Source organism: Phocoena phocoena, chromosome 4, assembly GCF_963924675.1.
Source record: "Phocoena phocoena chromosome 4, mPhoPho1.1, whole genome shotgun sequence".
In the NCBI taxonomy this organism is placed as follows: domain Eukaryota; kingdom Metazoa; phylum Chordata; class Mammalia; order Artiodactyla; family Phocoenidae; genus Phocoena; species Phocoena phocoena.
Window position 1 is genome coordinate 23,310,545 of NC_089222.1, and position 23,851 is coordinate 23,334,395.

Sequence of the window (23,851 nt, forward strand, 5' to 3'; positions counted from 1 at the left end):
AAGCCCCAACTCCACTTCAAAGGCAGCTTCTTTATTGAAAGAGAGCACAATTTGGGAAACAAAGTAATTTGAAGAGACTTCTTGGAGAGGGTAATATTTTCCAGAGGAGAACGTGTAGCAGTAGAGGGAGCACAGAAATTGGAATTAGAAAAGCAGGCTCTGTTGTCTATCAGCTGTGATTCCTCTAAACTGCTACTTCTTCTAAAGAAACTATCCAGACTCTTCATGATTTGGAAAGATTAGAAGGATAATCCCCAATGGAATTCCAATTCTTATCTCCCGAGATTCAGCTTTTTTGGGGAAGGGGGGGTGGCATTGGAGGTGTGTGGATGTCTCACAGACCTCTACAGCTACCATCACCCAGCTTCAGGGGACATGGCTCTTCTTTGAACTTCTAGGCCTAACATGAACAAATGGCGCATCTCTTAACATTCCTTTCAAATCCAGCTGAACCTCAATTGAATTGTTTATAGAATGTTTTATTAAAGTCCAGGGAGGAAAAAAGATATTCTATCAGAGCATATCTTGCCTCCTCTTGGGGTCCTACAGGGATATCTCCCAAGCCAACCCACTGCCTGCTTCCATGTGGCAGAGCCCATCTTTTGTCTCCATGATCCGAGAACACTCACAAAGACTTTTAGCATCCTTGAATCCTAAACTAGTGGTTCTCAAACATTAATATGCACCTGAGGGTCTTGTTAAAATGCAAATTCTGTTTCAGTGGGTCTCAGTGGGGCCTGAGATTCTACGCTTCTAACAAACGTCCAGATGTTGGCATTGCTGCCGGTCTGCAGACCACAATTTAGTATCAAGGGTCTAAAAACAAGAAAATGAAAGCCAGGCACTGACCAAGCCTTACTTTTCTATTTTCCTGAGACATTATAATCTATGTCTTGGCAGTTATAATTGACCCCAAGAATGACCTTACGTGGCAAGGTAGAACATATACAACATATCCTCCCATAGGCTGTCAGACACGGCAAAAATATCTCTGCCCTTCACATAGCAGATGCCCGCAACGGAGCAGCTGAACCTACATTTCCAAATGATCTTAGATCAGCAAAACCTGCAGTGTATGTGATATTATATCAGGGATGGCATTAGGTCTCATCTCACACAACTCAGACCACTTGGGAGGTGGGCAGGATCTCGCTCTGCAGGGGAAGGACTGGTGGTACCTGTTCTGTACTTGGGCTTGGAGAACAGTCACCCTATGCCACCTATAAATGGTCCCTTGATGAGCTCAAGAAAGGACCCTACACAGAAAAAATCCAGTCAAGTTATTGACTCTCAAGATAGGACACCTAAACCTACTGCCAAACAGTGGTATTTGATGTAAAAATATCATTGATCCGTATTTCAGGATCACGGGGTGTAATTCACACAGGAATCATAGTACTCAGTAATGCAGGAGAGGAAGTCTGTGTTGGCATCTCTCTCAAGTGGTGGTTGGCTAACAGTACTCTTTGGGCATGGGAAATATTCTTTAAGTTAGCCTTACTCTTGTCACTCTGTACCTTAAAAATCCTGAAGAGTTTTTTCATAAAAACTCAACTTTATTTCTAGAACTCGTTCCCAAGGAAGCGATTAAAAATTCAATGAAGATTCATGCCCCAAAGTGTTCAATGCATCATTACTTATTAGAGTGTAAAGTTAGAAACAACCTAAATGTTCAGCTATAGAAGGAGTAAATCACTTATAGGGCAGTTATTAAAATGGTGCTTTGCTGAATTTTTAATGATATAGGGACATATATAAAATGTAATAAGTGAAAGAAAGCAGGAATCAGAGCAATAATAATCCAAATTATATGTATTTGTGTGCTTGTGTATATTCCAAAATTGGAAAGAAATATAATGAATTATTAACTGAATTGTGGGATTAAAAGAGATGTTTATTTTCTTTCTTTCCTTATAATTTTTCTGTATTTTCCAGGTATGTATTTTATATGTATTTGTGTGCTTGTGTATTTTCCAAAATTGGAAGGAAATATAACGAATTATTAACTGAATTGTGGGATTAAAAGAGATGTTTATTTTCTTTCTTTCCTTATAATTTTTCTGTATTTTCCAGGTATGTATTTTAAATGAGTATGTTTTGATAATCAGAAAAGATAAGTTAATTTTTATTAACAAGTCACGTAAATGTACAGTTTTAAAAGTGTAAATTCATAAAAAAATTATAAATTAATTATACAAATCCATACAAATTTTAAAATTTATATACTTATGAGTAATTATAAATTAACTTTATACACAATAACATTTAAATTTATTAACATTTAAATAAACCATGCAATATCTGTTTAAAAATGAAATTATTATAAAATATTTATATGCCAGGCACAATCTGCTAATTGACACTTGTTAATATACCTCTTCCCAAGAGGCGACATTTTATGCTTTGAGTGTGAACATATATTCTCCATGACTTGGATAAGTCACTTCACCTCTTTGGGACTCTACTTCCTTGTGTATGAAACAGAGAGTTGAAATAGATACACTGTTCAACTTTAGTAGTCTGTGGTTCCATTGGAATTGCTGAATGTAAGCCTGCTGAGCCTCCACTGTAAAATGGGATAATGAAATCTCCCTCCTAGGGAACTGTGAGGACTAAACGAGGCAGGCAATGTCTGACACAGAATCTGATGCATAATATGTGTTCAATAAATGGTAGCCACTCTGGTTAGTGGTGTCAGGAGGACAAGTTCACCTCCACAGCGACAGGAGCAGAAGCCAGAGGAGCATTCTTCTGTTCTTGAAACGCATTGAAAGCCTCACGTCAGGATCCATCACGAAGCCTTTCAGGACTGTTGCACAAGGTCTAATTCAAAGTCTTCAGCAGCTAGAGGGGATGAGTCAGCTTAAACTCACCCCAGAGAATCCACGATACAGATCTTCATGGGAAAGAAAGCTGAATGGTGTGTGCTAGTACCCCACTGACATGTTCATTTCTTCCTAGGTTTACTGGACATGCCCAATAGAAGACGTGGACTCTTTTGAGATGGAATTCTACGAACTCATTAATTCCCCTCCGAACAATGTGCAGACAGAGCTCTGTGCACAAATTCGGGATATAATGCAGCAGAACCTGGAGCTGCACAACCTGACCCCCAACACCGAGTATCTGTTTAAAGTGAGAGCCATCAACGATAACGGTCCTGGGCAGTGGAGTGACATCTGCAAGGTACCAGGCACTTTATTTCTCAGTTGGAAGTTCTTCATCCACTATGGATGCAGCTCTGTTAGCATTGATCATGAGGTCATGGAACCCACCATATGACCTCCCTCTCTACTCCCAGAAAACTCATTAACTCAAGGGCACAGGGAGGGCCTCTGGCCTCAGCCAACTTTGTAAATGAGAATCGTCAGTTCGCTTTGATTCAGAAAACATTTGTGCCAGGTATTGTGTTAGTACGTAGAGTTCTGAGGAAAATAAGACGTAATTCTTGCCTTCAAGGAGCTCAGGGTCTAGCAGACAAATAATTGTGGTGTGAGAAGGACAAAAAAGGAGTTAAGTATTAGCGTCAGTGGTGAATCAAAGCAAGGATAGGGTATCAGATTTAAGCAATATAAATTATAATTAATATAAATTTAATTATAAATTTATAATTTATAATTATACAATGCAGTGAATAAATTTTTAGTGTTAGTATATCACATGCAATGAATAAACTTTTAGTGTTAGTATGTCTCATGCAGTATTTAAGATACACTTATAATACTAAAACAATTTATTTGTTGTTTATCTGAAAGTTAAGGAATAGCCAGTGAGTAAGCCAGGATGGACTCCAAATAATGGAAGGGACAAGATTATTCCTATCTTTTTTGTGATGCAAGGTTGATTCTGCTTTATATCCCCAGGGGAAATACATTCATGGGTATAATTTTATTGATATACAAAGGAGAAAGGGAAGAAAAATGTCAAGATAGCCTAGAGCTATCTTACTGTACAGCCATGATGGTGTTCTTAGGAATCAGAGTAGATTAAGTCTTAATCAGGGATTCTTTAGAAGTAAAGAGAATAAATCCATTCATTTCGGCTATTGAAAAGCGGAGAGAGAAGGGAGTCTCATGAGACCCCTTCCAGCCAGGACATACATCTGATACCCAAAAAAACTGGAAAGTCATCAGTTTCTCTCAACCTCTCAATCAATCTCTCTCTCTCTATTCCCTCCCTCTGTGTCTCCCACACACCCTCCTTCCATCTCTGCTTCTCTCTAAATTTGCACCATTTTCAGCTAGCCCATTGTTTCTCCTCCCCTAAATTCAGCTTGCATGTGGTTTTGGAGGTTCCTGGCCCTTGCTCTGTGCGACCAACACAATCTGACTAGCTTCACGCCCTTGGGCTCTGGTCACATGTTTGCAGAAGAGAATCTGATTGGTTGCTACCTCTGGTGATAAAGGGAAGCAGGATGTAGGGTGGGGCAGGATTATGCTCTCGGTCATTATACCAGAAGCAAGTCTCCTGGAGGCGGGCGGAGGGGGCTCTCTACTCCATCCCGATGCTCTGCTTCTGGAGCCTGGCACCCATGTGCATCCCCTCCCCCTCCACGGAGGTCAGACACTCACACGGGAAGGACGTGGGATCAGAAAGTCGCCTGGCTACTCCTCGTGTTAGACCCCAGCCAGGTACCCTGTCCGTCAGACCAATTCTTGTTGATACTCTTCTCTCCAGAGCACGGAACACCCACAGTTGCTACCATGTTTGACAGCAGGTCCTTTTGACTATGGATTTTTCCTTCAATCTAATTCCATCTGCCTTCTCATTTTTTTTTTAATTCCTCATGAAGGGCGCACTCAGTGCTGTTACTAATTTTTTTTTATGTGTATCTTAAGTCATTTTTAGATGCTAGGGCCAAGGACGGGGGTGGAGAGACAGGAGTGTGTCAGCCTTTCTCAGGTAGATATTTTGTCATCCCTCTTAAACTTTGAACCCCTTGAAAACAAAATTCACGTCTAATTCATCTTTCCTTCTGCCACAATACTTTTCCAGCCCTGTGCACATAGCTTAATGGTTCTTAATGGTTATTGAATTAATACATGAGTGAAAACGTGACCAAACAAATGAATCTATGAACGAACGTCTAAATAAATAAAATTAATAATTACAAAGTACCATAAGATGCCTGAGAGCTGTTAAGTGTTTTTTACCATCAATCAAGAAATAACAATCCCCCTGAAATCGTGTTTATGTGATGAATTTGCGCTCCCTATAAGGGAAGGAAACTCATTCCAGTTTCTTTGCTTTTTAACACAATTTCTTAATGAGCAGAGCACTAATGAGGTTTTCTGGAAGCTTCATTTTCATCTGACTCACAGCTGCAATATAGATTTTTCCTTCAGAAGTAATTCTTCCACCCTCTTTGTGATTATATTAGCATTCCAGGGGAAGCTTGGCTTTCCTTCACATTTGTCATGATTTGCATAAGTAAAGGCTTCAATAGCAAATGAAAAGAAGATGGTGTGTTTGAATGACATTTATAAAGCTTCATAAAAGTAATGACTTTAGCTCCTTCCTATAAAATGGAAATATTTTTCCTTCAGCATCAGTTCTAAGCAGGTATTCCTGAAAGGTTTCATTTAAAATGCTGTAACAAGGCAGCAGAATCATTTCTTATCCAAAATGCAATATTTCCACCACACATCCTTTTGTAAAGGAAGTGAAATAACACCTTTTATATTTGATTTTCATAGTCTGTCACTTGATTTTTTTTAAGGGATTTTATATGTAGTCTAATAGACAAAGCACGAAAATTAACTTTAATGCTTTTTAAAGGTCTCACTTATTGAAGGCTGACTCTGTGTCAGACACTGTATATTCATTATCACTGATCATCCCAACCGCTCGGAAGGCAGGGAGTTATTGCCTCCATTTTACAGATGAGGAAACTGAGGCACAGAGAGGAAAAGAGTCTGGCCTCGCGTAACTCAAAGGAGTTGAGTGGGAACCTAGGTCTCATCTAAGGCAGGAACTCTTCGTCTCCTGTACCATAATCAGATAATCAGATACAGCAAAGTCTAGGCAGAGTGGGCTCAGCCTTAGAGACCTGGCACCGCACTCTAGGAGAATGTTGTCAGAGCAACAGCCGTTAGAGCGGCACTTTTATTTTTCCTGTGAGGAAGATCTTTGGACTTGGGCAGGTGTACCTGGGTCCAAGCCCCCAGTCTGCTAGGCGGCAAGCTCAGCGAGGACATCGTGCCGGTCTTCCTCACCTCTCTTGGCTCCCAAGTCCCCAGCTGAGAGCTTCTAATGCCCCAGTGCCTTGTTGATATTTTTTGAAGGAATGGAGATGTGCTTTTAGGCAAATCACACACCCTGTGACCTCAGTTCCTCCTCCTGTTTTTCATCTAAACCTCAGTGTACCTGATGACCACGGCCCCCATTTTTGAAAACAGCCTCCTCACCTTGATGTCTCCCACTGACTGCAAATCTCTGCTAACTTCCAGGAAGTCTTCCTATGAAATATCTAACTTTCCACGTGCGCACCGGTTTCCTGTTGCCGCTGTAACAAATTAGTAGCTTACACAATACAATTTTACCTATTAACTTACAATTCCGGAGATCAGAAATCTAAGTTGTGAGCAGGACTGTGTGCTTTCCGGAGGCTCTAGGGGAAAGTTCATTTCCTCCCCTTTTCCGGCTTTACGCAGCTGCCCACATTCCTTGGCTCATGGCCTCTTCTTCCATATCCAAAGCCAATAACGTTAGGCTGAGTCCTTCTCACACCATCATCTCTCTGGTTCGATTCTGCCTCCTCTTCAACTTTGAAGGACTCTTGGGATCATACTGGATCCACCTGATGATTCAGGATAATCTCCCTGTCTTCAAGCCAGCTGACTAGCAACCTTAATCCCCCTTTGCCACGTAACATAAAATGTTCACTGGTTCCTGGGAGGAGGACATGGACTTGGGGGTCCATTATTCTGCCTACCACAATCTGAGGTAGACCAGATGTCCCAGGTTACATCAGACTTGGAGGTAAACATTCAGGCCCCAGAATACTCACAAACTGGTACTGTTCTGGGTCTTCCCCTATAGCTCTTCAGGAAAGGCACCCACCCTTCACCCCACCCATCCTCTCAAATTCCTTCTCAGTCTATACTGGGTCCCACCCCCCAACAGTGCCTCACGTGTGCTCAGGAAGTGGTCCTGCCAGATAAACAGCATCTGCAGTACTGCTTCCTACCTGCTCAGGCCACACTCAGGCTGGAACTCCAGCCACAGAGCAGGGCTGCTTGGCCTTCCTGGGCATCTTACCTCGGTTTCATGAAATCCCCCTCTGGTTTTTCTTCTGTCCCTACTGCAGACACTCTGCCTTAGGCTGAGACACACATCTTCAGGGGTTGGGGTTAGAGGAATTTGAGTGACCAACACTAGTCCACATTCGGAATAACTACCCCAAAACTACCCGCTCACCTACCCACATACTCACCGTGCCTCCATGCCCTGAAACGAAATCAAAGTGGTTTGCATTCATCTCCTTAGAATTCATTCTTTTCCCAAAGGCCTCTTGATCATTCACGTAAATAGAACCCTATTGGTCCCTCCCTACTTGCCCTGCCAATAGGTTAGAACCCTGGAATGAGTCTAATTCAGGCTCAAGCTGGACCTATCATTTTTAACCTCATACACAGAAGGTTGAATTAGTCAGACACCTCAATTCATGGTCCTTTACCAGTACTGGTGCATGCAAGGCCCTTTTCTCATTTATGTATTTGTTTCCTTTTGTGACCCTCCCTAGATATCCATTCTAATATGTTTTATGTGCATCTGGCTGCCTTTATGTGTTCTTACATGGCGTGTATTGTTTTGAATGTGTTATTAACTTGCACAAATGTTAGTATTGTTACATAACTTACTGTGTCTTACCATTTTCCCCTGAACACTGTGTTTTTAATGATCCATCCATGTCACTGGGCACATTTAGTCCCTAACTCCTAATGCTGCCTCATCCTTTACAGTGTGCGTTTGTTCACCACGTTTTACCTGTCTATTCAGCCAGGATGGACACCCAGGTGACCTCCAATAATGCTGCAGTAAACAGCCTCATTCCTGACATTTTGTGGGTGGGATAGGGACGTGGGACTTTCTTTGGGACATTGTATTAGTTTGCTAGGGCTGCCACATCAAAATGCTACAGACTCAGTGGCATAAACAACAGAAATGTATTTTCTCACAGTTCTGGAGGCCAGGAGTCTAAGGTCAAGGTTTTGGTGGGTCTGCTTTCTTCTGAGGCTTCTCCCCTTGGCTTGCAGACATCTGCCTTCTCCCTGTGCCCTCACAGGGCCCTTTCTTGTGTGAGTGCACCTCTGGTGTGTCTCTGTGTGTCCAAACTTCCTCTTCTTATAAAGACAACAGTCAGATTGGATTAGGACCCTCCATAATGACCTCATTTTAACTTAATCGCCTCTTTAAAGGCACTATCTCTAAATAAGTCACATTCTGAAGTACTGGGAATAGGACTTCAACACAAGAATTTTGGGAGGACACAATTCAGCCCTTATCAGACATGCACCATGAATGAAATTGCTGGGGGGTAGAGTGTGTGCGTACTTCATTGGACTGCATGCATGTACACTTCCATAAGGAATGAATGAGGACCCCATATCTTAAGCCCCACCTACATTTGACATGATCCAGCTTTTACTATTTTGCTAGCCCAATAGGTATAAAGTGCTATCTCCTTATTGTTTAAAATTTCATTTCGTATGGTTGTTTTCAGGATTTCCTCTTCTGTAAATAGCCTGCTAAATATCTTTTGCCCGTTTTCCTATTGCATTTTTCTTTTCCTAGGTGATTTGCAGTATTACCTTATATATTCTAGATAGTGGCTTTAGACATTGATAATATCTTCTCCATTCTGACATTTGTCTATAACCTTGTTCATCAAGTATGTCATGAAACAGCAGAAATCTTCAATTTTGTTGTTATCAAAGTCATCAATTATTTTTTTCATGGTTTGACCTTTTGAAGTTTTGTTTTAAAAATCCTTAAAATGGAGAATTTCTGAAGATGGCAGAAGAGTAAGACGTGGAGATCACCTTCCCACAGATACATCAGAAATACATCTACATGTGGAACAACTCCTACAGAACACCTACTGAATGCTGGCAGAAGACTTCAGACCTCGCAAAAGGCAAGAAACTCCCCATGTACCTGGGTAGAGCAAAAAAAAAACAGACAAAAGAATAGGGATGGACCTGCACCAGTGGGAGGGAGCTGTGAAGGAGGAAAGGTTTCCACACACTAGGAAGCCCCTTCGTGGGTGGAGACTGCGGGTGGCGGAGGGGGAATCTTCGGAGCCGTGGAGGAGAGCACAGCAACAGGGGTGCAGAGGGCAAAGCAGAGAGATTCCCGCACAGAGGATCAGTGCTGACCAGCACTCACCAGCCCGAGAGGCTTGTCTGCTCACCCGCCGGGGCGGGCAGGGCTGGGAGCTGAGGCTCGGGCTTCGGTTGGAGCACAGGGAGAGGACTGGGGTTTGCGGTGTGAACACAGCCTGCAGGGGGTTAGTGCACCACGGCTAGCCGGGAGGGAGTCCGGGGAAAAGTCTGGACCTGCCTAAGAGGCAAGAGACTTTTTCTTGCCTCTTTGTTTGCTGGTGCGCGAGGAGAGGGGATTAAGAGTGCTGCTTAAAGGAGCTCCAGGGACGGGCACGAGCCACAGCTATCAGCGCAGACCCCAGAGACTGGCATGGGACGCTCAGGCTGCTGCTGCCGCCACCAAGAAGCCTGTGTGCGAGCACAGGTCACTCTCCACACCTCCTTTCCGGGGAGCCTGTGCAGCCCACCACTGCCAGGGTCCCGGGATCCAGGGACAACTTCCCCGGGAGAACGCACGGTGGGCCTCATGCTGCTGCAATGTCACATCGACCTCTGCTCACCCCTCATCCATACCCCTCCCCCCCCGGCCTGAGTGAGCCGGAGCCCCCCAATCAGCGGCTTCTTTAACCCCGTCCTGTCTGAGCGAAGAACAGACGCCCTCCAGCGACCTACACACAGAGGCGGGTCCAAATCCAAAGCTGAACCCCAGGAGCTCTGCGAACAAAGAAGAGAAAGGAAAATCTCTCCCAGCAGCCTCAGGAGCAGCAGATTAAATCTCCACAATCAACTTGATATACCCTGCATCTGTGGAATACATGAATAGACAACGAATCATCCCAAATTGAGGAGGTGGACTTTGGGAGCAACGATACATTTTTTTCCCCCTTTTCCTCCTTTTGTGAGTGTGTATGTGTATGCTTCTTAGTGTGATTTTGTCTGTATAGCTTTGCTTTTACCATTTGTCCTAGGGTTCTGTCTGTCCGTCTTTTTTGTTTGTTTATTTGGTTTTTTTGTTTTGTTTTGTTTTTTAGTATAGTTTTTACAACTTGTTCTCATTGGTGGATTTGTGTTCTGGTTTGGTTGCTCTCTTCTTTCTTTCTTTTTTTTTAAATTACTTTAAAAAATTATTTTAATAATTATTTTTAATTTAATAACTTTATTTTATTTTATATTCTTCTTTCTTTCTTTCTTTCTTTCTTTCTTTCTTTCTTTCTTTCGTTTTCTCCCTTTTATTCTGAGCCGTGTGGTTGACAGGCTTTTGGTGCTCCAGCCAGGTATGAGGGCTGTGCCTCTGAGGTGGGAGAGCCAAGTTCAGGACATTGGTCCACCAGAGACCTCCCAGTTCCACTTAATATCAAATGGCGATAATCTCCCAGAGATCTCCATCTCAATGCCAAGACCCAGCTCCACTCAACGACCAGCAAGGTCCAGTGCGGGACATCCTACGCCAAACAAATAGCAAGACAGGAACACAATCCACCCATTAACAGAGCAGCTGCCTAAAATCATAATAAGCCCACAAATACTCTAAGACACACCACCAGACGTGGACCTGCCCACCAGAAAGACAAGATCCAGCCTCACCCACAAGAACACAGGCACCAGTCCCCTCCACCAGGAAGCCTACACAACCCACAGAACAAACCTTAGCCGCTGGGGGCAGACACTAAAAACAACGGAAACTACGAACCTGCAGCCTGTGAAAGGGAGACCCCAAACACCGTAAGTTAACCAAATGAGAAGACAGAGAAACACACAGCAGATGAAGGAGCAAGGTAAAAACCCACCAGACTTAACAAATGAAGAGGAAATAGGCAGTCTACATGAAAAAGAATTCAGAATAATGATAGTAAAGATGATCCCAAGTCTTGGAAATAGAATGGAGAAAATACAAAAAACATTCAGCAAGGACCTAGAAGAACTAAAGAGCAAACAAACAGTGATGAACAACACAATAAATGAAATTAAAAATTCTCTAGAAGGGACCAATAGCATAATAACTGAGGCAGAAGAACTGATAAGTGACCTGGAAGATAAAATAGTGGAAATAACTACTGCAGAGCAGAATAAAGAAAAAAAAATGAAAAGAATTGAGGACAGTCTCTGAGACATCTGGGACAACATTAAATGCACCAACATTCGAATTATAGGGGTTCCAGAAGAAGAAAAGAAAAAGAAAGGGACTGAGAAAATATTTGAAGAGATTATAGTTGAAAACTTCCCTAGTATGGGAAAGGAAATAGTTAATCAAGTCCAGGAAGCACAGAGAGTCCCATACAGGAAAATCCAAGGAGAAACACATGAAGACACATATTAATCAAACTATCAAAAGTTAAATACAAAGAAAAAATATTAAAAGTAGCAAGGGAAAAACAACAAATAACATACAAGGGAATCACCATATGGTTGACAGCTGACCTTTCAGCAGAAACTCTGCAAGCCAGAAGGGAGTGACAGGACATATTTAAAGTGATGAAGGAGAAAAACCTACAACCAACATCATTCTATCCAGCAAGAATCTCATTCAGATTTGACAGAGAAACTAAAACCTTTACAGGCAAGCAAAAGCTAAGAGAATTCAGCACCACCAAATCAGCTTTACAGTAAATGCTAAAGGAACTTCTCTAGGCAGGAAACACAAGAGAAGGAAAAGACAATAACAAACCCAAAATAATTAAGAAAATGGTAATAGGAGCATACATATTGATAATTTCCTTAAATGTAAATGGATTAAATGCTCCAACCAAAAGACATAGACTGCCTGAATGCATACAAAAACAAGACCCATATATATGCTGTCTACAAGAGACCCACTTCAGACCTAGGGACACATACAGACTGAAAGGGAATGGAGAAAGATATTCCATGCAGATGGAAATAAAAGAAAGCTGGAGTAGCAGTTCTCATATCAGACAAAATAGACTTAAAAAAAAGACTATTACAAGAGACAAAGAAGGACACTATATAATGATCAAGGGATCAATCCAAGAAGAAGATATAACAATTGTAAAATTTATGCACCCAACATAGGAGCACCTTCAATACATAAGGCAAATACTAACAACCATAAAAGGGGAAATCGACAGTAACACAATCATAGTAGGCGACTTGAACACTCCACTTTCACCAATGGACAGATCATCCAAAATGAAAGTACATAAGGAAACACAAGCTTTAAATGATACAATAAACAAGATGGACTTAATTGATATTTATAGGACATTCCATCCAAAAACAACAGAATACACTTTCTTCTCAAGTACTTATGGAACATTCTCCAGGACAGATCATATCTTGGGTCATAAATCAAGCCCTGGTAAATTTAAGAAAATGGAAATCATATCAAGTATCTTTTCCGACCACAACGCTATGAGACTAGATATCAATTACAGGAAAAGATCTGTAAAAAATACAAACACATGGAGGCTAAACAATACACTACTTAATAACCAAGAGATTACTGAAGAAATCAAAGAGGAAATCAAAAAATACCTAGAAACAAATGACAATGAAAACATGATGACCCAAAACCTATGGGATGCAGCAAAAGCAGTTTTATCAGGGAAGTTTATAGCAATACAATCCTACCTTAAGAAACAAGAAACAACTCAAAAAAACAACCTAACCTTACAGCTAAAGCAATTAGAGAAAGAAGAATAAAAAAACCCCAAAGTTAGCAGAAGGAAGGAAATCATAAAAATCAGATCAGAAGTAAATGAAAAAGAAATGAAGGAAATGATAGCAAAGATCAATAAAATTAAAATCTAGTTCTTTGAGAAGATAAACAAAACTGATAAAACATTAGCCAGACTCATCAAGAAAAAAATGGAGAAGACTCAAATCAATAGAATTAGAAATGAAAAAGGAGAAGTAACAACTGACACTGCAGAAATACAAAGGATCATGAGAGATTACTACAAGCAACTATATGCCTATAAAATGGACAACCTGGAAGAAATGGGCAAATTCTTAGAAATGCACAACCTTCCGAGACTGAACCAGGAAGAAATAGGAAATATGAACAGACCAATCACAAGCACTGAAATTGAAACTGTGATTAAAAATCTTCCAAGAAACAAAAGCCAAGGACCAGATGGCTTCACAGTGCATTCGATCAAACATTTAGAGAAGAGCTAACACCTAACTTTCTCAAACTCTTCCAAAATATAGCAGAGAGAGGAACACTCCCAAACTCATTCTACAAGGCCACCATCACCCTGATACCAAAACCAGACAAAGATGTCACAAAGAAAGAAAACTACAGGCCAATATCACTGATGATCATAGATGCAAAAATTCTCAACAAAATACTAGCAAACAGAATCCAACAGCACATTAAAAGGATCATACACCATGATCAACTGTGGTTTATCCCAGGAATGCAAGGATTCTTCAGTATACTCAATCAATGTGATACACCATATTAACAAATTAAAGTATAAAAACAATATGATCATCTCAATAGATGCAGAGAAAGCTTTTGACAAAATTCAAAACCCATTTATGATTAAAAAAAACCCTCCAGAAAGTAGGCAAAGAGGAAATTTACCTCAACATAATGAAGACCATATATGACAAACCCACAGCCAACATCATCCTCAATGGTGAAAAACTGAAAGCATTTCCACTAAGATCAGGAACAAGACAAGGTTGCCCACTCTCACCACTATTATTCAGCATAGTTTTGGAAGTTTTACCCACAGCAATAAGAGAAGAAAAAGAAATGAAGAGAATCCAAGTCGGAAAAGAAGTAAAGCTGCCACTGTTTGTAGATGACATGATACTATACATGGAGAATCCGAAAGATGCTACCAGAAAACTACTAGAGCTAATCAATGAATTTGGTAAAGTTGCAGGATACAAAATTAATACACAGAAATCTCTTGCATTCCAATACACTAATGATGAAAAATCTGAAAGTGAAATTAAGAAAACACTCCCATTTACCATTGCAACAAAAAGAATAAAATATCTAGGAATAAATCTACCTAAGGAGACAAAAGACCTGGATGCGGAAAATTATAAGACACTGATGAAAGAAATTAAAGATGATACAAATAGATGGAAAGATATACCATGTTCCTGGCTTGGAAGAATCAACATTGTGAAAATGACTATACTACCCAAACCAATCTACAGATTCAATGCAATCCCTATCAAACTACCACTGGCATTTTTCACAGAACTAGAACAAAAATCTCACAATTTGTATGGAAACACAAAAGACCCCAAATAGCCAAAGCAATCTTGGGAAAGAAAAACGGAGCTGGAGGAATCAGGCTTCCTGTCTTCAGACTATACTACAAAGCTACAGTAATCAAGAGAGTATGGTACTGGCACAAAAACAGAAATATAGATCAATGGAACAGGATAGAAAGCCCAGAGATAAACCCACACACATATGGACACCTTATCTTTGATAAAAGAGGCAAGGATATACAATGGAGAAAAGACAGTCTCTTCAATAAGTTGTGCTGGGAAAACTGGACAGCTACAAGTAAAAGAATGAAATTAGAACACTCCCTACCACCATACAAAAAAATTAACTCAAAATGGATTAAATATCTAAATGTAAGGCCAGACACTTTAAAACTCTTAGAGGAAAACATAGGTAGAACACTCTATGACATAAATCACAGCAAGATCCTTTTTGACTTACCTCCTAGAGAAATGGAAATAAAAACAAAAATAAACAAAGTGGGACCTAATGAAACTTCAAAGCTTTTGCACAGCAAAAGAAACCATAAACAAGATGAAAAGACAGCCCTCAGAATGGAAGAAAATATTTGCAAATGCAGCAACTGACAAAGGATTAATCTCCAAAATTTACAGGCAGCTCATGCAGCTGAATATCAAAAAAACAAACAGCCCAATCCAAAAATAAGCAGAATACCTAAATAGACATTTCCCCAAAGAAGATATACAGATTGCCAACAAACACATGAAAGAATGCTCAATGTCATTAATCATTAGAGAAATGCAAATCAAAACTATAATGAGATATCATTTCACACCAGTCAGAATGGCCATCATCAAAAAATCTAGAAACAATAAATGCTGGAGAGTGTGTGGAGAAAAGGGAACCCTCTTGCACTGTTGGGAATGTGAATTGGTACAGCCACTATGGAGAATAGCATGGAGCTTTTAAACTCTTCCCATAGAGGTACTATATATTCCTGGTTAAACCAGATATTTTACAGATTTAGTTGATATTATTAATGTTATTTTTATATCTGATTATACTTTCTAATGTACTGCTGGTTTAGAATAAAAACTACTGTGTTTGTAGGATAATCTTGATTCCAGCAATATCAATAATATCTCATTATTCTGAGAGTCTCTCTGTTGATTCTGCTTGTTTTTCCAGGCGTATGATCCTATCGTCTATAAATAATGATAGTTTTACCTCTTTCCTTACAAGCCTTGAGCCGCTATTTCTTTTTCTTTCCTTATAGCTTTGGCCAGGGCTAGTGGTCCTACAGAAAATGGTGGCTGTGAGAGTTAATATCCTTGTCTTATTCCTGATCTTAATGTTTGTCCATTGAGCTATGATGATTTTTGATTTAGTTTTTTTAACAGTGTTCTGACTTTTCATTTTTTATAAAACCTTTATTAAAATATAGTTCACATACTAAGAAATTCACTCTTTTGAAGTGTATAATTCAGTGGTAATTTTTTATATATAAACCTTATTAAGTTAAGGAAAATTGTTTCTACTTCTAAATTTCTGAGAGCTTGTGCAACTTTGTGAATTTTTTGTATTATTTGAGATAATCATATGACTTTTCTCCTTTAGGCATTAATGAAATTAATGACACTGATTTTTCTGATGTTAAACTCTACGTGCATTCATGGACTAAACCCTATGTGATCATGATGTATTATTTTTTTAATATACTTGGTTTTAGTTAGCTCATATTTTGTTTTGGAGTACTGCATCTCTCATCATTCATGAACCAGACCTATAATATTTTGCCTATATTTCTTTTGTCTGGTTCTGGAATCAATATTTTACTAGCTTGAAAAATGAACTAGGAAACTATTGCTCTTTTTCTATTTTCTAGAACAACTCTTTCTTAAAAGTTTGGTAGAATTCATTTGGAAAACCATCTGAGCCTTTTGGGCAGGGGAAGGAATGCCAACTATCATTTCAATTTCTTTAGTATCTCAAGTTCTGTTCTCTCTTTCTTCTGTCCTGTTTCATCTGATCTTCTGATTCACAGACACACCTCATTCCCCACTGCCCCATTCACATGTCCCACTCAAGTCTTTATCTCTGGAGATCCTGACTATACTTTAAGGCAGAACTTCAATTCTCTATTTTTAATGAGTCAATTCCCAACCCACCATAACACTGTTATTCCTTCCTCATTGCCCCCTGATAGCTCTGTGTGTATATCTTACACATTTATACCACCCTTATCAGGATTATCTCTATGTGTTATGTCCATTTTTATCCAGCAATGAATAATCTAACATCATAGGTATAACATAATCTTTATCTTGCATGAAGCCCTGTTTTCTCTAAAACTAAATTTTGTAAAACTAGAGAGCATAATAATAATGGTGTCTATTTTTTGCCCTTTCCCTTTGAAAACAAACATAAAAGCCTTTGCATATACTTTGTACTTTGTACAAACATTGCTCTTCCTCATCCACACTGCACCCCTAGCCCCATCTGCCCCATGAATCCTGATTGATCCTGTGGGCTGTCTCTCATACCTGGATCTTGACCTCACTCCCTAAATGCCCTCTCAGTAAATGTGTATTAGGAAGGAATAGGAATGCTGCCAGACCAGAGTTGTGGAGAAGTCCACCACCTTCAAGGTAAGGCACGGAGCTCCACATCTAAGCTGAGTTGGGGAGACCTCTAGGAGGGTTCTGCTACCCAATGTATGCTGCCTTTTCTAGGGAGCATTGACTATTCACTGTGATCAGAGATAGTATGATGCTGCAAAGAGAAACAGTTGGCAGATGTACAAATAATGGTTCTAGTCACCTTTCATTCACTTTTGTAAGAATCTTCTCTATACCATAACCACTGTTGGGATTACAGAGAGGAAAGACTGTCATTGCCTCCACACCCCATTTAAGGTGCTCACCGTCTGGTAAGAAAATTAATTAAACACACTCACTGAAATTTACAAATGATAAGAGCTGTGACAGAAGCAATTTCTAGGGACTGGGGGGAGGACCCCTGGGGCTAATCTCTGGTGAAGCCCACCTGGGGTCACAACCACAACACGGTAATCAGCAGTCAGTCCTCGAACTGCCTTAAAGAAGTGGGACCTTGTCTGTGAAATCCCAACCCCACCACATATTAGCTGCGGGACTTCAGGAAAGCTACCTGGTTCTTCTGTGCCTTCGTTTTTTCATTGGTAAAATGGGGTCCATGGCACCGGCCTCATGTGGCTGTCGACATGAGGAGCTAATGCTGTGATGTGTGTAGCGCCTGGCCTGCAGCCGGGGCCGGGCTCCTGGGAGCTGCTGCTTCCCTTGTGGCTGGTGCCATGGCTCTCTGCTTCTGATTGCAGGTGGTAACACCGGATGGGCGTGGGAAGAGCCGAGCTAAGTGGGGCCTGCTGAAGAATATCCAGACTGCCCTCCAGAAACGCTTCTGAGTGCCCCCCGCAGGGCAGGCAGCAACCTCAGAGACATACCACAAAATAGACATATGTAGACACACACATGTGTGTATATGTATCTTTCTCCCCACATTCTTCAATGAGGTTGTAGACCATGTTCCCAGGACATCTGAGCCATTTCAGCAGAAGTCTACTAAGAGCTAATAAAAGGAAATGCCTGATGTCATGGCTTGCTGTTTGCTCATTAAATAGAAACTAAGATACAAAAGTCAGCAAGTGGCTACATTTCCATGAGCTCAGACCTAATCCTAGGCTCAGAATTCTGTGGTGTTTTGTATGAGGTAGCGTTGGTTGAAAAAAATTAAAAAGGCACTCTCTTTGAAGTCAGCCTCCCTGGGTGTGCATGTTGACCCTGGTGTAACTAGCTGTCGGTGTTTGGGCAAGTCACTGATTGATGGGGAGCTCATTCCCTCACTATGCAGACTATTTTAATATGAAAAGGCCAGCGTTGTGAGAATCCGCTTCCTCGTTATTGAGCCTGAACTTGCCTTCCCATAACTTTAACCCCATGGTCTGAGGTCTGCCCCAGAGCCATAAGAAGGAGAGTACTCCCTCTCCTCACTCTTTCTGATCCCCAGGCAAAGGAAGAGCGGTAGAAGGCCTGGTGGGAGGCACCCCCCTATGGTTCTTTGAAGCGTGGCAGGAAAGAATGGCAGAGTCATGTGTCAGCTCCAGCCTCACTGAAATTGGCCAGGCCCTTCAGACAATGTGAAGTACCCAAGCTTGACAAGGCCCCATCTGCCTGGAACGACCCACTCGTGAACCCCACCCCACTGCTGCCTAGAAAATACCACCAGTCTTTCAAGACCCAGCTCAACCACTTCTGTGAAGCCTTTGCTGATTCTCCAGGTGGTCTAAGTGGGGATGATACCTCCTTCCTCTCCTGGGTTCTCACTAAACCCCGAGCCCTCCTCCCCCACCCCATCCCCCACAGAGACATCTCTTCCAGCCCGTGATGCTCAGGCGCTCTCACTGGTCCCCAGTCTTTAGGACAGAGATGGCATCTCATTCATTCTGTCCCAGTGGGTGGCTCAATGAAACTCACATTGCACATTAATACCAGGGACAGAGGAACTACTGCTGGAAGGCAGGCACACAGAGTCACCCTCCTCTGAACCCATCCCCCACATGTCAGTTTGCACCATGAGGGTCTACACAGAGAAGTGGGAGTGCGCATGGAAAGGGACCGGTGGTCAGTGGTCTCCACCTCCTCTAATCCCATCCTTTTCATGAGCTGTCCCGTGGCAGGTGTGGCCAGCTCATCTGGCTTCACCCGGAGGACCATGGCTTTGCAACCTATTATTTTGCCCGGAGGCTCAGCATCAGAGCCAGAAAAGCCCCATTCCCTGTGAAGGATCCCTAGTGATGATCTTCTAATAATGTGAGATGAAGCCAAGCAGATTCCTGCCCCGCCCCCAAACAGCACTACAAGAAGGAATACCCGAGGGAGCTTCGTTATGATCCTATTACTATAAATGATGGCTTGAATCCACCATCAGATTTGGTAATACCATATAATCATTTCTGTAAAAGCCCTCAAAATCATCATTAGCACGGGGAGCAAATTAAATGACATGCCAGCAGGGATTTTACTACTGATAAACTAAAAGGAAATTAAACTAAAAAAAAAAAAAGAATGATATGAATTTTGCATTACAATGATCACACCTACTCACAGAGCCAAGTAGGGTGGCCAGAATCAGATAAGCACCAGCACCCTGATCTTGCCTCTCTAGAGAACGTGTAAACTTGCATTCAGCAACGATGAAGTTAGTGGCATTCTCTGAGAGGCCCATTTAAGCGGTAGCTGAGCTGTTCTTCCAAACACAAGATGAAATTTCTTAATGATGCAGAAACCCTTGCACATCATTTGTTCCCTGGGGTTATGATTCACACAGAGTGTACCCTCCCAGGACCCTTCCTGTGGTATAAAAAGGGAGGCAAGGATCTGGTGTAATACCAGCACTTTATCTTTACTAACCAGTTGCATGGCCTTGAGCGAGTCCCTCTCTCACCCTGGATGTCAGTTTCTTTGTCTATATGATGATGTGGTTTGATTAGGTATTTTAGAGCTGATCTTTAATTAAATAAGAATAATGTTTCTTTCCCTGCTTCTTCGGATTGTTGTCAAATTCAAATGAGTAACACGAAAGCGTGTTACAAAGTGGAAAATACTGTTAAGGAGGAAAGTTTTTTAATTGAAGTATAGTTAATGTACAATATTATGTAAGTTACAGGCATACAATATAGTGATTTGTAATTCTGCACGTGCAGAGTAGTACATATATGTTTGTGTGTGTGTGTGTGTGTATATATATATATATATATATATATATATGTGCCAAATATAACAAAGAGATTCATCTATATACACCACTGTGTCCAGCCATAATCTCTCTGTATATCTATGTATTTCAGCATCTCTATCAGTCTTTCTTTAGAGAACAGTGAGAATCAGTCTTTCTTTAGAGAACAGATAATTAGTGGCAGTATCTACTTGAAAAGAGCTTACAGTATATTAGTACAGTTGATAGCTAAGAAAATGGTAGTTTTCTGGCACCTCTCCTCTTCTTACTTTTTTTCTTTTTCTCTTTCTTTTTATATTCACTCTAGATTCATTCATTCATTTAACACATCTGTAATGAGACTTGGGTGCAAGGAACACAGTGGGAAATTCAACAGGCATTGTCCCTGCCCCACATATTTTATAGTCTAATGAGGAAGACAGATAAAGCTATAAGTATATAGATGACTAGAAATAATGAAAAGTGCTAGGGAGGAAAGGAGCATGGAGCTGGGAGGTATCGATTCTAAAGAGGGTGCAATGGCCTGAATGTTGTGTTCTCCAAAATTCATGTGTTGAAACCCTAACCCCAATGTGATGGTGTTTCCTAATTACCTTGGGAGGTAATTAGGTCATGAGAGTGGGGCCCTCAAGAATGGGATTAGTGCCTTTATAAGATGAAGCCAGAGAGCTAGCTCACTCTCTTTCCACCACAACGAGAAGACAGCCATACGCACCCCAGAAGAGGGTCCTCACCAGAACCTGATTATGCTGGCACCCTATCTTGGACTTCAAGCCCTTAAAACTGTGAGAAATAAATTTCTGTTGTTATAAGACACCCAGTCTATGATACTTTGTTATAGCCAACCAAACGGACTAAAACAGAGGCTGTCAGTGAAGGGCTCCCAAGAGGTGAATTTAAACCTGTCTCCTTAAGAATGGAGAGGAACCAGTCATGTGACAAGCAGAGGAGAAAAGCATTTTTGATAGAGCTGCAGCAGGTGCCAAAGTCCTGTGGCAGGAAGAAAAACAGGAACACAGCCCCGGAGGCTGCATTGCAAGAAACAAGGAGGAAAGAAGGATGGGTAAATGGCCTTAGCAGAACTTGTGGGCCATCACAGAGGTCATGCATCTCAGGAAGCTGTAAGCCAGGCAATGGCACAACCCTATTTATATTTCAGTAGTGTTACTTTCGGTTCTGTATGGGCAGTGAGTTGCAGGGAGCCAAGAGAAAAGGCAGGAGGGCTGTTAGCACAAGTGTGGTTACCGGGGCTGAGGGGACAGATTCGAGGTGGAATCAAGAGCCCTTTCAGACCAGTGGGGTGTGTATGAGTGAGCAGGAGAGAGTAATCAAGGATGGTGTTGAAGATTCTGGATTAAGCACCAGGTGGGTGACGGATCCAAACAGGAAAGAATGGACAAGTTTCAGTTTTGGGAAATATTAGAGTTCTGCCTTGGATGAATGGAGATACTTGAGGGACTAGTGAGCAGAATCAAACAGCAGCAGCTGGTTATTGTATCAGCCTGATTCAATCTGGAAAACAGAAAACACACCAGTCCTTTTAACAGAGAGAACTGAATATGGGAATTGGTTCAATAGATGTTGGAGGACTCAGGACAGAAAAGGGACACTGGGATAACACAGAGGTGGCAACTATCACCCCTAGGAGCCACTGTCACCCCTAGGACTGGGGAAATGAAGGGAAGAGGATGGGGTTATCAGAACCAGAGGCTCAGAGGAGGAGCCCTGCTGAGCTGGGGCCCAGATCTCTGAGCGAGGGTCGCTGCCAGACTTGTGCTGGTGTCTCTGGGGGAGTTCCAGGAGGCCAGTTCTAGGAGTGTGGGGAAAAGATCTAGAAACTGACAGTAACAGCTAAACTGCCACAACCTGGGAAGGACCATCACTGGGAAGGGCAGTGATGCCACCCAGAAGAGGGAGCAAGACAGAAAGGAGCTCTTTCCTTCACCCCCTTCAAGGCATCCAGTCTTCCTCTGGTGTCCCCTAGTAGAACTTGGAGCCAGTTGGCAAAAAAAAAAGCTATATCTGCAGAGCCCCAGCCTCAACATCAGAGACCGAGTCCAGAAAGGCGGGGAAGGGGCTGGGAGACACCAGCTTAATAACTGACACAGTTTTGTAAGACTAGGACCCAAAGGATAGGCCTGGGCTAGGAACACAAACTCGAATCATCAGTGAATGTGACTCTGTGATTTGCTAGAATGCTAACGGCATCAACTGTCCCCAGCTCAGCTAGGCTCTTCAGGAGAGACCAGAGAGACTTAAAGCTAGTTCCCATCTTCGGGTTGCTTCCTAACCACAAGGCCAACTGGAAAGCAACTGGGCATATTGCTTGGCCTCTGGAGCTACCCCCACCCCAAGTGAGCATTGGAATCACCGATGGAGCGTTTTAAAAATACAGATGCCCTGAGCCCGCCCCAGAGCCACTGATCAGATTATATAGCACAGGGGTCTGGGCACTGGTGTTTCCTAAAAGCCTCTGGATGACCATGAGGAGCAGCACTCTCCCAGACCAGCAAACATTTGGGACCCACTAGATGGTGGCCTGAGTTGTGGGAAGATGGTTCCTGGCTGCAGTAGGACCAGAGTTAGCCTTTGAAGAATGGGCAGGAATTGGACAAGGCACAGGCCAGAGGGAAGGGCACCACAAGGATGGCTTGCAAAAGGGCAGGGAGACAGGAATGAATGGGGAGCTGGGCAGCACAAGTCCTCAGAAAATGCTCATTGATTTGAGTTGTTAAACTCTGAGTTTACCCTGTGCTATATATCTCTCTTTTTGCTTTGAGAGATAATGAAAAACAGGATATGTGGAGAAATTGTTGATATCATTTAAATTATCAAAATCATTTCAACAGTTGCTCTGCTCCAAGATAAATAAAGGGGTATATGCAGGGAACAGAGAGATAATATGAACCCCAAAATGGCAGGAGTGCTGCTACCCACAAGTACCCCTGTTTCTGCCCACTGTCATGTCTTCCTGGTACAAACTCTCAGCAGCACCCAGACCCACACACTCAGCGGTGTCACGCACACACACACACACACACACACACACATATACTAATATACTCACACTCATGCACACACATACAGGCACACACATATATGCACACAAGTGCTCCACATTCACTGCATCTGAACCATGTCATCCATTCCAAGGTCAGTGAAATTTTACACACACACAATGTACTATATATGTGCATATGTAATCAAATATTAATGGAATGGAATATTATTCAGCCATAAAAAAGAATGAAATAATTCCATTTGCATCAACAAGGGCGGACCTAGAGATTATCATACTGTACTAAGTAAAGTAAATCAGACAGACAAAGACAAATATCATGATACCACTTATATGTGAAATCCTTAAAAATGATACAAATGGAGAGGCAGGGGATGTGAAGATAGAGGTTGGAGTGATACAACCGTTGCCAGGAAGGGGGCCACAGTATACATAATGCGAGCATCCCCTAGAAGCTGGAAAAGCAGGGCATCGTGCACATGATCCCCATTTGACAGTCCCACACTACCTTCCACTTGGAACAAGCAGTTTAGGAGTCACCTGGTGGCAAAATAT

The 23,851-nt window shown here is 41.8% G+C and overlaps 1 protein-coding gene across 1 annotated transcript in view; it reads left to right on the forward strand.

Annotated features, from left to right (window-relative positions):
• TRIM42 (tripartite motif containing 42) overlaps positions 1–17,947 on the forward strand; it is a 29,517-nt gene extending 11,570 nt beyond the window's left edge. Inside the window, exons 4-5 of the mRNA XM_065876770.1 lie at positions 2,962–3,186; positions 17,861–17,947. Coding sequence (XP_065732842.1) covers positions 2,962–3,186; positions 17,861–17,947 — 312 coding nt within the window. The remainder of the gene's footprint in view (positions 1–2,961; positions 3,187–17,860) is intronic.
• Positions 17,948–23,851: the final 5,904 nt, after the last annotated feature.